At 35.3% G+C, this 17,269-nt stretch overlaps 1 protein-coding gene across 1 annotated transcript in view; it reads left to right on the forward strand.

The window, feature by feature from the left end:
• EYS (eyes shut homolog) overlaps positions 1–17,269 on the forward strand; it is a 1,965,296-nt gene that overhangs the window by 1,101,011 nt on the left and 847,016 nt on the right. The window contains 2 exon segments of the mRNA XM_066360293.1: positions 1,176–1,368; positions 2,482–4,233. Coding sequence (XP_066216390.1) covers positions 1,176–1,368; positions 2,482–4,233 — 1,945 coding nt within the window.

The following is a 17,269-nucleotide window of genomic DNA, read 5'->3' on the forward strand; positions in this document are numbered from 1 at the left end:
ATGCAGATGTGTATGAGCTGTATAACACTACGTTTTCACCGTAAGCTAGTATATTTTCATTTTGGATTCTATCCTACTTTTGTGTGTTTTTTCATTACTTTGTCATTTTTCCAGGCTTTCTACTTACCTTGGAATGGAGAAAGGGACAAATCTCTTGGACTTTAAAATTTGGAATCATAATACATATTTTTTCTTGCTGTTTCTTCTATTGCTTCTATCTTCATTTTTTACTATTTTCTACATTAGATTTTTAAAGCAGTTACATAACATCAAGATTCTATGACCTTCATAAATACTTTCTCATGTGATTTGAAAGTGAATACACAATATTTAATGCAAAACTAATAATAAGAAAGATATCTAAAGAAAATATTTACATTTTATACAAATTAGATACAATCATGGACAAACATTAGCATAGTGAAGACAAGTAACTATTGAGTGCCTTTAGTGTTAGGAAATAGGCATGCATTCATATTTTAAAATAATATTTGAATTTTATCTTCTTAAAGTTTAAAAGACTTCAAGAAGTATAACTCATTTTAACTCTTCATATAAGGGAAAATCCCCTGATCCATTTGCACTATTTATGCTTGAATCAGAATTCTCTTTCCTATGTGCTAAAAACAATTTATGTAGAAATTACTTTATATGTATGTGGAGGAAAAGGCTATCACATCAAACTAAAACATATAAGAAACATTACTTACAAATTAAATTACAAAACAATACAAATTAAAGTGATTCAAATCTCACAAGAAAATGTTTCAAATTATCTACTATAGATACTAAATTTATATTAAAAATGTGGCAGAACAGAAAAGTGTATAATTTTTAATGGAGCTATTAGATCTATATTGATTCCCATACAGTACAAATTTTTCATTGGGAAAAAATATCCTCAAGGCAAATATAAAATAGTATTTTGATTTAAAATTAAAGAAATTAACAAGAAATTTAGCCATTTAATTTAGCATATTCAAAATTTGAAATATTGATTTAATTTTGAAATATAACATTCACTGTAGAAACTTTATTTTCATACAAAATAGGGCTATACTTTGAGTTATTTAATATGACTGTAAAAATGCAAATAACATCACAACAAACTTAGAAAAATTTCCACTTAGGAATAAAAAATCTCTGAGCTTAATTATGGTGGTTATTGTTTGCAGACCTGCTCCACTGGGCTTCTTTGTGGTGGTGAAATAAAAAGAATTAGCTGTTTACCTTCCACCGCTCAAAGAACAGATGCCATTTCTACACAAACATATACAGTGCCGGCTTCTGAGACTTTCGTCAGTAGCTTTCCATCTCCAAGGGCTACAAGACTATGGACTATAATGAATATTTATTCAGTTGATCACGGTAAGTAGATGAGAGTAAGATATGGAGATAGTTGTATTTGAAAAAGTTGTATATTTAAAATTTATTTTCTGACTTATTTCAATTTTTCTAAGATACAAGATATAACAGGAGCATAAAATTGAGAATTCTTACTGGTTTATGTTTTGTTTTAAGAATGTCAATGCACTTTACTAATAAATACCGTTTTTGTTAATAGTCTTTATTCTGAAGTGTAAATTTGGGTAGATAACTGGACCCCCAATCCTAGCTCATTTTGTTTTAACTATCAGTACAACTTGTTTTAATGGCCTTTTTGCTATTTTTCTCATTGCCCTTATTTAATAACTTTTAAATGTTATATGTAAATTTATATTTCATTCAATTTATTTAAAAACACTCAGGTTTTTTTGAATTTTATTTTTGTGAAGTATTTTGATAACTTGAGTATGTCTTGATATCTTTTTAATTTACTAAATCACAGTGCCATATTTTAAATAATATATCATTTGTTAAATTCTACATTCATTTTTTATATATTCAGTGTCACTCAGAATAATCAGAATGAGAATTATATTTCTTAAAAAGTTATTTATTGTTTAAGGAAAATATTTTAAAGGCTGATATATTATAAGCAGAAAGATAGACTGCTTTATTTTTTTGTCTAAATAATTTCTGTTTTTTTAAAGAATAAAACTGACATATAATGTGATCTAATATACAGATTAGTTTACCTATTTAGAAAGTATAACAATATTTTCTTAACATTCTAACCCAAATAGGTCAAATAGTCATTGATTCTATCATTGGCAAAGAGTTGTAAATTTTCATGTTTTACAATTCAGAGGAGACATTTAGTTTGTAATGTGTCCATTCTGCCTGACACTGTTGTTCTGACTTTGGCCCTCACATGGAGTGTGAATAATAGGAGTGTTTGCATTTATACAGTTTGTGTATACCTGTAGATATACACAGATACTTTTACATGCAATATGATTTACAGAGCTATATTCGTCTTCATATAATATGGGGTGGCAGTATAATTTGCACAAGAGTCAGTCCAGGACCAAAGTTGTTCACTTTTAATTCATTTTTTAATCTCTCTTTTTTTATTATTTGGCTTTTTCTTCACTGAAGGTTCAAAAGAGAAAGACGTTTTCAAGCATGATATTCCCTCAACCACTGGTTTGTCAGCATTAAGCATTGACATATCCCATGAAAGCTATTTACTGGAAGAACTGATTTCTACTAGACAATTTTCAGCAAAACACAGTCTTACTTCTTCCACAGATGTTTCCTCTTCTCAATATCTGAATTTTGATGTTCATGAGCCAACACAAATTGTTCGAGGCACAACACCTGTAACACAAATGCCTATCCGAATTTCAGCTGTCACACCAGGATTCCTTTTCCTCAATAGAGGAGAGAGGACTTCATTTATCATTGCTTCCTTAATGACAGGTTTCATTTTTCCTGCACAATCATCATTATTTGATAATGATCAGACTGTTGCTTTGTCCGCTACCACAATGAGCTCAGCAATAAGTGGAATTCCAGGGGCTGATATTGAGTTAAACAGGCACTCATTACCCTACCGTGAATTTCTGCTCACAACTGCTACGCCTAGCACCCCTCCACTTGTCCCTAGAGGGGCTCAAGAGGCTACTGAAGACTATTCAGCTGTTTCCTTCATTTCAAGGAGAGAGGACTGGAGATTGCTGAGCTCCTCAATGTCTCCCATTACTCCTGCTAAGATAATTATTTCTGAACAGGTAGCCACCTTAAACTCATCAACTCTGCCCAGATTCACTATACAAGCCTCCATTCCCAGTGAATATCAGATTATTCCTGAAGCATCTAGCAACCAGAGACTCACAAACACCAAATCACAGACTGCTGATTCCTTAAGTGAATTAAGCCAAACATGTGCAACGTGTTCTATGACTGAAATAAAATCCTCTCATAAATTCTCAGATCAAGTTTTGCATAGCAAACAGTCCCATTTTTATAAGATATTCTGGATGAACTCAGCAATATTAGCCAGCTGGTATGCACTAATGGATACTCAGACTATCACTTCTGGGCATTTGATTTCTTCTGCGACTGAAATAACACCATCAGTGGCATTCACAAAACTGTCATCTTTATTTCCTTCTAAAAAGAGTACAAAAGAAATAATTGTATCCTCGTCCTTGGAGGAATCCATTACCCTATCAAGTAATTTGAATGTTAATTTATGTTTGGATGAGACTTGTTTATCCATTGTCTCTTCACAAACTGTCTCTTTAGACCTGATGAAATCTGACTTGACTTCAAAACTGACTACTGATGATCCGTTAGTATCAAGAAACATTTTAAAAATGTTAAAAACAAGACAATATGGTATAACAATGCATCCAACTGAGGTTTTGAATCAAGACAATTTATGGGGCATACAAGAGAATAAAGGACCTCAAAAACAGTTCAAACTTCACACAAGTGATAGTTCTCTAGATTTTGAGTTAAATTTACAAAGTCATCCAAAAAGTGTACATTCAAATGATCTCAAAAACTACCCTCCACCCTACATAGACATGATGTCTGATATTTCAAAAGCAATCTCTAATGTTGCATTATATACCATTTCACCAACCCAATCACTTTTAATACAGCCTTCTTTTTCTATATCTGTATTTACGCCAGAATGGGAATATTATACAGACTATCTAACTTTACCATCTGATTTAAAAGAAGAGTTCAGAACCTCTTCAGAATGGTCCGAATGGGAACTTCAGCCTAGTGTTCATGATTTGGAATCTTCTGCTGCAGGCCAAAGGCTTCCCATCACGAGAGCTCTCACTTTGTCTTCACTGGAGTTCATTCCAACACCTCATCAGCTGATGATTTCTGGTGAGTTTCTGTTTCAGTTCAATAAACTTTTAAAAATTAGTTTCTTTTCTCCAGAGAAGAAAGAGCCTATTGTAGACACCAGGTGCTCTAAAGAGCCTCTTTGTAATCAGGGCCGCAGTGAGTCAATGAAGACGGCACCTGCTGTTGTACCTGCCACAGATGGCTATTCTTTATGTGCTGCCACAAAGGCACCCAGATCAATAGTGGAGTTTGTGGGAGATGGCTACACTGCTGGCAAGCAATCAGAGACGCAACTAGTTCCATTCATTACAATGGATCTTTCAAAGTTTAGGAATAACTTGTATTATTTTCATTTCTTGGAATAGCTTCTTTGTGAAGTTGAACACAATACAACATACTTTCTAGCATTTTCTTCATACTGGTATTTTTTTAATGGGCAAGGAGATGAACGAATTAAGGGAACTTTGTTGGGTTTTTCCATCCTCTATCATGTGGTTTATCATTTCTTAATGCAAAGCTATGATGCCTTTATGAATATAACTCAAAATATAAATTAAATTCATGTCTTTTATTAAAAAAAACACTATATGTGATAAAACATGATAATATTTCATGTGTGAATTTCAAATAGTTCATGAAAAGCCACTTTTCTTAGATAACTGTTTTTACTTTAAAGCAATTTAGAAATCACTATTCTTCTCTACCTTTATAATTATTATCAAATTGGAAAGGACACACAAATAATTCAATGAACTGTATCAAGCACAAAGAGATTTTTTTTACATTATTTACAGAAGTTTTATTTTGTGGAGTTTTAAGTATAATTGTGCAGATAAGTTACTTTTCATTCAATGAGAAATTTATTTTGTATATGTATATGTGTGACTTTAGAAATCATATGTAAGATTTTAGGGGTATAATTTATATCTGGCCATTTAGTAGTATAAAAGACCAAATCATTATATTTGGTTTATTCAGTATGCTGTGGTCTTCCTTAAAAAGTTACTAAAAATTACATAAGTTAAATTACAAATTTAAATGAAGTATTCTCATACATTTGCAGGATGAGAGCATTTTTTTAATAGCTTGTATAACTCATCAGCAATGCCTAATACATCACTTGTCACATATAAGTTTTTTAGTAGATGCAGCTGAGTACACATTCTACACTCATATGATTAGTCCCTTGGAAATAATCAGGGCACAAATTCTACATTTTCAGTAAACCAGTCCCTAGGCTTGCTCTTTTTTTAAAAAAAATAATTTTATTTTTTTAATGGGGCGACATCAATAAATCAGGATACATATATTCAAAGATAACAAGTCCAGGTTATCTTGTTGTTCAATTATGTTGCATACCCATCACCCAAAGTCAGATTGTCCTCTGTCACCTTCTATCTAGTTTTCTTTGTGCCCCTCCCCCTCCCCCTTCTCCTCACCCTCTCCCCCCTCCCCCCGTAACCACCACACTCTTATCAGTGTCTCTTAGTTTCACTTTTATGTCCCACCTACGTATGGAATAATGCAGTTCCTGGTTTTTTCTGATTTACTTATTTCGCTTTGTATCATGTTATCAAGATCCCATCATTTTGCTGTAAATGATCCGATGTCATCATTTCTTATGGCTGAGTAGTATTCCATAGTGTATATGTGCCACATCTTCTTTATCCAGTCATCTATTGACGGGCTTTTTGGGAGTTTCCATGTCCTGGCCACTGTCAACAATGCTCCAATGAACATGGAGCTGCATGTGTCTTTATGTATCAATGTTTCTGAGTTTTGGGGGTATATACCCAGTAGAGGGATTGCTGGGTCATAAGGTAGTTCTATTTTCAGTTTTTTGAGGAACCACCATACTTTCTTCCACAATGTTTATACTACTTTACATTCCCACCAACCGTGGATGAGGGTTTCTTTTTCTCCACAGCCTCTCCAACATTTGCTATTACCTGTCTTGTTAATATGAGCTAATCTAACAGGTGTGAGGTGGTATCTCATTGCAGTTTTGATTTGCATTTCTCTAATAACTAATGAAGATGAGCATCTTTTCATATATCTGTTGGCCATTTGTATTTCTTCCTGGGAGAAGTGTCTGTTCATGTCCTCTTCCCATTTTTTTATTGGATTGTTTGTTTGTTTGTTGTTGAGTTTTATGAGTTCTTTGTATATTTGGATATTAGGCCCTTATCTGAGCTGTTGTTTGAAAATATCATTTCCCATTTAGTTGGCTATCTGTTTATTTTGTTATCAGTTTCTCTTGCTGAGCAAAAACTTCTTAGTCTGATGTAGTCCCAATCATTAATTTTTGCCTTCACTTCTCTTGCCTTTGGAGTCAAATTCATAAAATGCTCTTTAAAACCCAGGTCCATGAGTTGAGTACCTATGTCTTCATCTATGTACTTTATTGTTTCAGGTCTTATGTTTAGATCTTTGATCCATTTTGAGTTAATTTTAGTACAGGGGGACAAACTGTAGTCCAGTTTCATTCATTTGCATGTGGCTTTCCAGTTTTCCCAGCACCATTTATTGAATAGGCTTTCTTTTCTCCATTGTGTGTTGTTGGCCCCTTTATCAAAAAATATTTGACTATATATATGTGGTTTTATTTCTGGGCTTTCTATTCTGTTCCATTGGTCTGAGTGTCCATTTTTCTGGCAATACCATGCTGTTTTGATTGTCATGGCCCTATTATATAGTTTGAAGTCAGGTATTGGAATATGCCCCCAGCTTCATTCGTTTTCTTTAGGATTGCTTTGGCTATTTGGGGTTTTTTATAGTTCCATATAAATCTGATGATTTTTTGCTCTATTTCTTTAAAAAATGTCATTGGAATTTTGATGGGAATTGCATTAAATTTGTATATTGCTTAGGGTAATATGGCCATCTTGATTATATTTATTCTTCCTAACCAAGAACAAGGTATATTCTTCCATCTCATTATATCTTTTTTGATTTCCCTTAACAATGGTTTATAGTTTTCATTATATAAGACCTTTACATTCTTTGTTATGTTTATTCCTAGGTATTTTTTTTTTTTTGTTGCAATCGTGAAGGGGATTTTTCTTTTGAGTTCGTTCTCAAATGTTTTATTGTTGGCATATAGAAAGGCTATTGACTTCTGTATGTTACTTTTGTATCCTGTGACCTTACTGTATTGGCTTATTGTTTCTAGTAGTCTTTTTGTGGATTCTTTGGGGTTTTCGATGTATAGGATCATATCATCTGCAAAAAGTGATACCTTTACTTCTTATTTTCCGATATGGATGCTTTTATTTCTTTGTCTTCTCTGATTGCTCTGGCTAGAACCTCTAGTACCACATTAAATAAGAGTGGAGAGAGTGGACAACCCTGTATGTTCCTTATTTAAGGGGGAAAGTCTTCAGTTTTGTGCCATTTAATATGATGTTAGCTGATGGTTTATCATATATGGCCTTTATCATGTTGAGATATTTTCCTTCTATACCAATTTTGTTGAGAGTCTTAAACATAATATTGTGGTGTATTTTATCGAAAGCCTTTTCTGCGTCTATTAATAAGATCATGTGGTTTTTGTTCTTTGTTTTGTTGATATGATATATTATGTTAACCGTTTTACGTATGTTGAACCATCCTTGAGATTCTGGGATGAATCCCACTTGATCATGATATATTATTTTTTTATATGTTGTTGTATTTGGTTTGCTATTATTTTGTTTAGTATTTTAGCATCTGTATTCATTAGAGATATTGGTCTGTAGTTTTCTTTTTTTATGCCATCCTTGCCTGGTTTGGGTATGAGGATTATGTTGGCCTCATAAAATGTGTTTGGAAGTATTGCTTCTTCTTCAATTTTTTGGAAGACTTTCAGTAGAATAAGAACCAAGTCTTCTTTGAATGTTTGATAAAATTTGCTGGTATAGCCATCTGGGCCTGGACTTTTATTTTTGGGGAGGTTTTAAATGTTTTTTTCTATTTCTTCTCTACTAATGGGTCTGTTTAGGCTTTCTGCTTCTTCTTGACTCAGTCTAGGAAGGTTGTATTGTTCTAGAAATTTATCCATTTCTTCTAGGTTATTGAATTTAGTGGCATAAAGTTTTTCATACTATTCTACAATATACTTTGTATATCCACGGTGTCCATGGTGATTTCTCCTCTTTCATTTTGGATTTTGTTCATATGAGTTCTTTCTCTTTTTTCCTTGCTAAGTCTTGCCAAGGGTCTGTCAATTTTGTTGATCTTTTCAAAGAACCAGCTCCTTGTTCTATTAATTTTTTTCTATAGTTTTTCTGTTCTCTATTTCATTTATTTCTGCTCTGATTTTTATTATCTCCTTTCTTCGGCTGGTTTTGGGTTGTCTTTGTTCTTCTTTTTCTAGTTCCTTAAGGTGTGAAGTTAAGCGGTTACCTTGGGCTCTCTCATGTTTATTCATATATGCCTGAAGTGATATGAACTTCCCACTTATCACTGCTTTTGCTGCATCCCATAGATTCTGATATTTCATATTGTCATTTTCATTAGTCTGTATATATCTTTTGATCTCTGCACATATTTCTTCTTTGACCCATTCATTTTTTAAAAGTATGTTGTTTAGTTTCCACATTTTTGTGGGATTTTTTCTCTTTTTTGCAGTTGAATTCTAGTTTCAAGGCTTTATGATCAGAAAATATGCTTGGTACAACTTCGATTTTTCTGAATTTGCTAAAGTTGTTTTTGTGGCCCAACATATGGTCAATTCTTGAGAATGATCCATGTACACTGGAGAAAAATGTATACTCAGTCACTTTGGGATGAAATGTCCTGTAGATGTCTATCATATCCAGGTGCTCTAGTGTTTTGTTTAAGGCCACTATATCTTTGTTGATTCTCTGTTTAGATGACCTATCTAGAGCCATCAGCGGTATATTGAGGTCTCCAAGTACGAGTGTATTTTTGTCAGTTTTTGTTTTAAGGTCAATAAGTAGCTGTCTTATATATTTTGGTGCTCCTTGGTTTGGTGCATATATATTAAGAATTGTTATATCTTCTTGATTCAGTGTCCCCTTAGCCATTATGAAATGGCCATTTTTGTCTCTGAGTACTTTTTCTGTCTTGTACTCAGCATTATCAGATATGACTATTGCTACACCTGCTTTTTTTTGGATGTTATTTGCTTGGAGTATTGTTTTCCAGCCTTTCACTTTGAGTTTGTTTTTATCCTTGTTGCTTAGATGAGTTTCTTGTAGGCAGCATACAATTGGATTTTCTTTTTTAATCCATTCTGCTACTCTGTGCCTTTTTATTGGTGAGTTTAATCCGTTTACATTTAGTGTAATTATTGACACTTGTGAGTTCCCTATTGCCATTTTATAGATTGCTTTCTGTTAGTTTTTGTTTGTTTGTTTTGTTTGTTTTTTTTTGTATTTTTCCAAAGCTGGAAACGGGGAGAGACAGTCAGACAGACTCCCACATGCACCTGACCGGGATCCACCCGGCACGCCCACCAGGGGCGACGCTCTGCCCACCAGGGGGTGATGCTCTGCCCCTCTGGGGCATCACTCTGCCGTGACCAGAGCCACTCTAGCACCTGGGGCAGAAGCCAAGGAGCCATCCCCAGCGCCCGGGCGTTTTCTGTTAGTTTTGTGTCTTGTTTGATCCTTCTTTTTCGTTTTTCTATCTTTTGTTTTTATTTGGTTGTATTCCATACATCTTTCCTCTGTTGCTATCTTTTTTATCTCATGTGCTTCTGTGGTGGTTTTTTCAATGGTGGTTACCTTTAAGTAATGAAAAGGGTTCCTACCCTGTTCATTGTAGTGCACTATTTTGTGAGTACTTTTGTACTCCATCGTCCTTTGCTACTGTTAATCTCCATCCTCATCCCTCCTTTCTTTTTGTTGTTGTCACAGTTTAAATTTGGTTTTATTGTGTTCTTCTTGGAACTTTTACTTGTGGCTTTGTTTGTTTGTTTTTTTTTGTTGTTCTTGATATCTGATTGGAGGACCCCCTTTAGTAATTCCTGGAGTGGGGGTTTTCTGATGATACATTCCCTCATCTTTTCTGTATCTGTGAATGTTTTTATTTCTCCTTCATATTTGAAGGATAGCTTTGATGGGTATATATAGTATTCATGGCTGAAAATTCCTCTCTTTCAGGACTTTAAATATTGGAGTCCACTCTCTTCTAGCTTGTAGAGTTTCTGTTGAGAAATCTGATGATAATCTAATGGGCCTTCCTTTATATGTTGTATTCTTCTTTTCCCTGGCTGCCTTGAGAATTTTTTCTTTGCCGTTGGTTTGTGCCAATTTCATTATGATGTGCCTTGGTGTAGGTTTGTTGGGGTTAAGAAAACTCAGAGTTCTGTTTGCTTCTTGAATTTGAGGCTTTAGTTCTTTCCACAGGCTTGGGAAGTTCTCACCTATTATTTGTTTGAGTATGTTCTCCATTCCATTTTCTCTCTCTTCTCCCTCTGATATACCTATTATTCTTATGTTATTCTTTTTGATGGAGTCAGATAATTCCTGTAGGGCTATCTCATTTTTTTAATTTTTGAGTCTCTTTCTTCTTCTCTCTGTTGTGCCTCAAGTTGCTTGTCTTCTATTTCACTAATCCTACCTTCTATCTGTCCTGTTCTATTAGCTAAGCTTGTTACCTCGTTTTTCAGCTCGTGAATTGAGTTTTTCATCTCTGTTTGCTTTGTTTTTATAGTTTCAATTTCCTTGGAAATATAATCTTTGTGTTCATTGAGTTGTTTTCTGAGCTTCCTAAATTGCCTTTCTGTGTTTTCTTGTATATCTCGAAGTATTTTTAGGATTTCTATCTTAAATCCTCTGTCATTTAGCTCCAAGGTTTCCAATATATTAAATTTTTCTCCATAGATTTTTCCTCATGTAACTGTGTTACCTCTCTTTCTTTTGTATCCATGATATTCAATTTTCTCTTCTTTAATGGTATCTGAGGGTAGTTTTGTTGATAGTATTAATGAGATTTAATAAAGAATAAAAAGTTAAAAAAATAAAAAACTTGTTTTTTTAAAAAAAATTAATAATGAAATAAAGAAAAATAAAATAAAATAAAAATTAAAAAAAAGAAAATTATTCCCCCCTCTCCTTTTTTCCTCTTCTCTCCTTTCCCCTCTTTCTTGAGAAAATCTTGTGGTGAACTTTGTATTATATTGTACTAAATATAACAAACAATGCCTGTAATTGAGGGCCTGAATTAGGGAGAAGTAATAAAGGGGCAAAAAAAAAGTGGTTATGGACCCACAAAAAGCAAATAAGGAAAAAATTTGGGTCAAGAATAAAATGATTTGCTTTTAGATGTTGGTTGACTAAGAGTTATGATGAGAGGAATAAGAGGGAAACAGGAAAATGGGGGGACAAATTAAAAAATTACTATTGTATTTAGTGGAACAAGAACTAGATAAAATGGAGAGCCATGGATGGGAGCACTGCTAGTGAGTTAAAAAGGTGAAGTAAAAACCCCCCAAAATGCCACAAACATAAGTTTGAGTCCCAGATAAGATAATTTGTTCTTTACTGAGGTTTGATTGAGAGGAGACGTAAAGGATAAAGGAAGAAACTAATATAGAGGGAGAAAAGAAAGAGAGAGAAAAAAAAGAGGGAACCACTAAAAGAAGCAAAAAGAAAAAAGAGGAGAGAGAGAGAGAGAGTTAAGGGTTTTGGAGTGCAACCCTCATAGAGAGAAAGGAAGAGGAAAGAAAAGATAATGGGAGATGTAACACTTATGGGTAGTGTAGTTCAAGGAGAGGAGAGAGTAAGACCGGCAGAGAGTTAAACAACCAAATTGAGGAGGAAAAAAAAAAAATCAAGAATGAATATAAGAGAAACAAACGAACAAATATAATAAAATGGGATAGGTTATAACATCTGCGGATTATTTTTGATTTTGTGAGGTTATCATCTTGCTTTTTCTTTTCTCTCCGTCTTCCTAGTTGGTGACGCTGTACCCCGGGTTCTGCTCCTTTGGCATGCTCAGGTAGAGGTTTGCAGTTGATAAGTCTCTATGGCGATGTCATGTATTGTGCTTTAGTCTTGTTGGCAGTCGAGGCTCATTAGCATTTATAGGCTGCGATAGTGAGAGAGTCCGTGTTCCTGGAGCCTCTCTCCTAGTCTTTCCTTCCTCAATTAGTAGTCTGATAATCCAGCTATGGGGTTGCTGCTGCCTCTGCCTGGATAGTAAGAGGCTCAAAGAGCTGGCAACTCCCCACTCTATTCCCACTCAGCACAGGGCTCTGGGTAAGGCTCAGTCAGTCAGATCTGCTAGCATAATCAGGTGGGGCTTCCACCCACTCAAAGACCTCTGGCTCTGCCACTCTGTCCGGTAACATGGGCAGGCGCCCACTCCTGGGGCGCTTGGAGGAAACTCTCACTCACTATCTGTGTGCGCAGACCAGGATATCAGGCCGGCAGTCTCACACTCTGAGTGAAACCCCGCCCGCACGAAAAAGTTTCAGCATTGCAATTGGCTCTCGCTCCCTCCTCATGCGCGGCTTTTTCAGGGCACTGGAGCGGCCTGGAGATTCCGCTTTTGGCCCACACAAAGGCCCCTGACTCTGCCCCTCTGTGGGATAACACGGGTGCCCACTGTCGAGGCACTCAGAGGAATCTCTCGCCCACTATCTGCGCACTCCGACCGGGATATCAGGGCGGACACCTCACCCTCTGAGTGAAACCCCCACCCACACGGAAAAGTTCAGCATTGGAGTTGGCTCTCGCTCCCTCCTCATGCGTGGCTTTTTCAGGGCACTGGAGTGGCCCAAGATTCTGTTTTTGGCCCACAGAAATTTCCCTGACTCTGCCCCTCTGTGGGGTAACACGGGTGCCCACTCCCAGGGCTTTGGAAGGAATCTCTCACCTACTATCTGTGCGTGCTGACCAGGAGATCGGGGAAAGTGGCTGCTCCACTTTTTCTTTGTCTGGGTTTGGCGCAAGTGTTAGCTTGTATTGCCCGGTTTGCCACAGGAACAGTTTTTCCTCAGCTTGGATCTCCGTGCCACAGCCTGGTTTGGCCGTTTGTGCCACGGCCTGGATCTATTCACCCCCTTTGCCCGCCTTAGTTACTATATTCTCAGTTCCCAGTGAAAGCCGCCCTGTTTAGGTTAGTGAGGAAGGCGGAGCATTTCTTACTCCCTATTTCCTTCAGGGTTTGGTTATATATTTAGCCAATTTTTCACTCGACCATACCTTCGGGTGTATTGCGAAATATCTGGAGGCTCCAAGGATAGGTTTTTCTGTTTCTGGTTGAAGATCTTGTTGAGTTTTGGGGGAGATTTATCGGTATCGCTTCCTACCACGCCATTACTCTGACGTCATCTCTCGGCTTGCTCTTTATGAACAAAACTTTGTCACAATCATTTTCCCATCCCTTACTCCAACTGTAAACACTCTCAGTTGATTTTGATTTGTTCCAGTTCTTCCAATGTCCTCCTGTTTCACTGCTTTTCTATCATAGTAGATATAATAATGATTTACAAGGCACATGTTGGCATTTTTCAATATGGATCCCCACTGTGTTTGTTAGGGCCAAATCAGGGACTAAATTGCACACTCTAATAGAATATTTAGGAAGAGTTTAATAGAGAAATTATTTACAAAGACATCGGTTACATGTAAGGAAAACATGAGAAATAATATGGTTCTGAAGAGACTTGTAACGGCAGAATATCATTACTAACCCTAGGTCTAGAGCAGTGGTAGTCAACCTGATCCCTACCGTCCACTAGTGGGCATTCCAGCTTTCATGGTGGGTGGTAGCGGAGCAACCAAAGTATAAATTAAAAGATAGATTTAACTATAGTAAGTTGTTTTATAAAGATTTATTCTGCCAAACTTAGCAAAAATCTGACATAAAGTACTTGGTAAGTAATTATTATTATATGCTTTAACTTATTGTAACTTTACTTTATAAATTTTATAAAGTAAAGTTACTTCCCTACTTTATAAATCACCAGTACTGTGGAACTGGTGGGCGGTTAGCAAATTTTACTACTAACAGAGATACAAAAGTGGGCGGTAGGTATAAAAAGGTTGACCACCCCTGGTCTAAAGGGACAAAGCAAAGAGCAGTTATCAAAACCCAGGACCTGAGGAGAAAAGCTGCCCCTTTACAGAAGCCCTGGGCTTTAGCAAGAGAACACAGACATTCCAAAGCAAAGCAACCATGAGCAGACCAGATAAACACCCACCGTCACTGTCCTCTTGTCTTCTAGTATCCCAATCATGCTTCTCATTGACCAAACCCACTCAGTAGTTGGGAATGCTATTTAAAAAGACATCTGGTCTAATCTGTTCATGTGAATGAAAGTTAGGACAGACCACACTAGAATGGTCTGTAATGCTAAAATCTTGATTATGTTCCATGACACCACCAAAATATAGAACGAGTGTAAAGCTGATGAAGAAATAATTTCTTGTGTGTTTCCAAATGGACCATTATTTCCTTCCTACATGCCATTTCCATACTAAAAAAGTATAAGAGGTAAAAACCCCAGAAAGGCTCCCTTACTCTGGTGAATGCCTCAGGGTTGCATTCGTTTACTAAAACAGAAAAAACGACACTGCAAGGAAACTGTTGTGATGAGCAGTGAGGCAACGTGGAATTACCTCTATCAATTTGTTTCTTAAAGTTTTGTGTAATTTTGAACTGTAGAATTTTTGGTTCTGTAGTATAGTGACAGCTCTATCCAATTGGATCAAAATTGTCTTTTTTAGACATCCTCTGAACCGAACCAGCCTTTGTGGTCAGTTCGAAGCAAATGAAGTTTAAGAGAAAAAAAAGGGGTAGTATTGTTTCCAATAGTGATATGATTCTCTTTCTTTTATGAGTTGTTTGGGAAGGATATAACAGAAAGCAACCAGAGCTTCCATATCCAAATATTCTCTAATGCAATAGATAACAAAAGTTGCACAAAATAAAATTTTATATTAGTTCCATTTATTCCATTCATAGTCATAAAATTCTAAATTAAAATAAGATCCAATATAATATTAATAAAAATCTAGTAAATGACAAATATTTTATCCAGTAAAAATAAAGGTTGGTCAAATTAAGATATTTAATAATATAAATTACCACATCATTAGGTAAAAATGTCACTGACAATTTATACTGTATTGTGAATATTTTTCTTTTATCTTTATCATAAGAATTTACATTATCATCAAATTTTAAAATATTTTTTCCAAACATAACAAAATATAAATAGCTCAGAACAGTATTTAATACCATTCTTAGTGGAACAGAAGAGGTAATGTCATTAAATTCATAATGAAATCAAAATGCTTCATATACAGCTGTACTTATATTTATTACATTTCATTTAGAAAACCTAATGAGAAAATGTATTAGTTAAGTAACAAAAAAATACAAACTACTGCTGATTAAAACTATAGAGAGCAAAGTTTAAAGTTTATTGAATAACCAGGAGTAGATAAATGGAGGTACATTGTCCTTATTTGAGGTCTCAGATTTTTGAGCCCTTGATACTACATAAACACTGTATTTAAAAATTATAAAGCAATTTCAAACAAGGTAAAATGGAATAATATTTAGAACTAGAGTAAGTTATTTTAAGTTGGAAGAAAATAGCTAAGAAAATGTTGAATAGAAATGACAATGAGAGCTTGTATGTTTATGTAATATATTAAAATAAGTTACAATAAAATAGTATGATATTATTATAGAGATGCATACAAAAAAATAGAATAGAAAATCTAGGGATGCACGATAGATATAAAATACATAAAAAGAGGTTTGAATTGATAGAGCAAGTTTTTTAATACTTACTAAATTATGTAGATGCATTTTGTTGTTTTGAGAATTCTTCCTTTCTATCTTACACCAAATGAATTCTATGAGGACTCACTAGATGAGTATTAAATAATAAAAATAAGATATAAAGCCCTGGCTGAATAGCTCGATTAGTTAGAACAATGGTCCCCAACCCTCGGGCCGCGGACTGGTCTGTGAGCCATTTGGTACCGGTCTGCAGAGAAAGAATAAATAACTTACATTATTTCCATTTTTTTTTTCAGAGACAGAGAGAGAGTCAGAGAGAGGGATAGACAGGGACAGACAGACAAGAACGGTGATATGAGAAGGATCAATCATTAGTTTTTTGTTGCGCATTGCGACACCTTAGTTGTTCATTGATTGCTTTCTCGTATGTGCCTTGACCGTGGGCCTTCAGCAGACCGAGTAACCCCTTGCTTGAGCCAGCAACCTTGGGTCTAAGCTGGTAAGCTTTGCTCAAACCAGATGAGTCCGCACTCAAGCTGGCGACCTCGGGGTCTCAAACCTGGGTCTTTGGCATCCCAGTCCGATGGGATATCTGCACCACCGCCTGGTCAGGCATTATTTCCGTTTTATTTATATTTAAGTCTGAACAATGTTTTATTTTAAAAAAATGACCAGATTTCCTCTGTTACATCCATCTAAGACTCACTCTTGATGCTTGTCTCGGTCACATGATACATTTATCTGTCCCACCCTAAAGACTGGTCCGTGAAAATATTTTCTGACATTAAACTGGTCCGTGGCCCAAAAAAGGTTGGGGACCACAGATTTAAAACATCATTTCAAAGTGTAGAGGTTGCCAGTTTTATCCTCGGTCAGGGCACACACAGGGATAGATTGATGTTTCTGTCTCTCTTTCTTCCTCTCTCTCTCTCTAAAAGTAATAAAATAAACATTTAAATATAAAATTAAATATTAGTTAATATTTATTTAATATCTAATTGGATCTGGTAAAGTCTGAAACTCACATTGTTTGGCCCATGGATAGGGCCCATGTAGCTAATTCTTCTAATTTAGGAAATTACTTGCCGACCTATCGACATCATTTTTCTTAATTCTTTTTTACTACTATAGTCACTTGTTCATACAAAGTTGATAAAAAGATATTTCTCTTGCCTCTCAAGTCTATTTATACTTGTAGCATGTAGTTCAGTATGATAAGTTGTCACTTTGATGAACATTCATCCGCAATAATTTGAAATGCTATTTAATGTCAATAACTAAGATATTACTCAAACTTCTTGAGACTGTTATCATCTAAGATTAGCATAACATATGTTCCTTCTTAATAATCACATTTCATTAG

This window comes from Saccopteryx leptura, chromosome 1 (genome assembly GCF_036850995.1).
Source record: "Saccopteryx leptura isolate mSacLep1 chromosome 1, mSacLep1_pri_phased_curated, whole genome shotgun sequence".
Classification (NCBI taxonomy): Eukaryota; Metazoa; Chordata; class Mammalia; order Chiroptera; family Emballonuridae; genus Saccopteryx; species Saccopteryx leptura.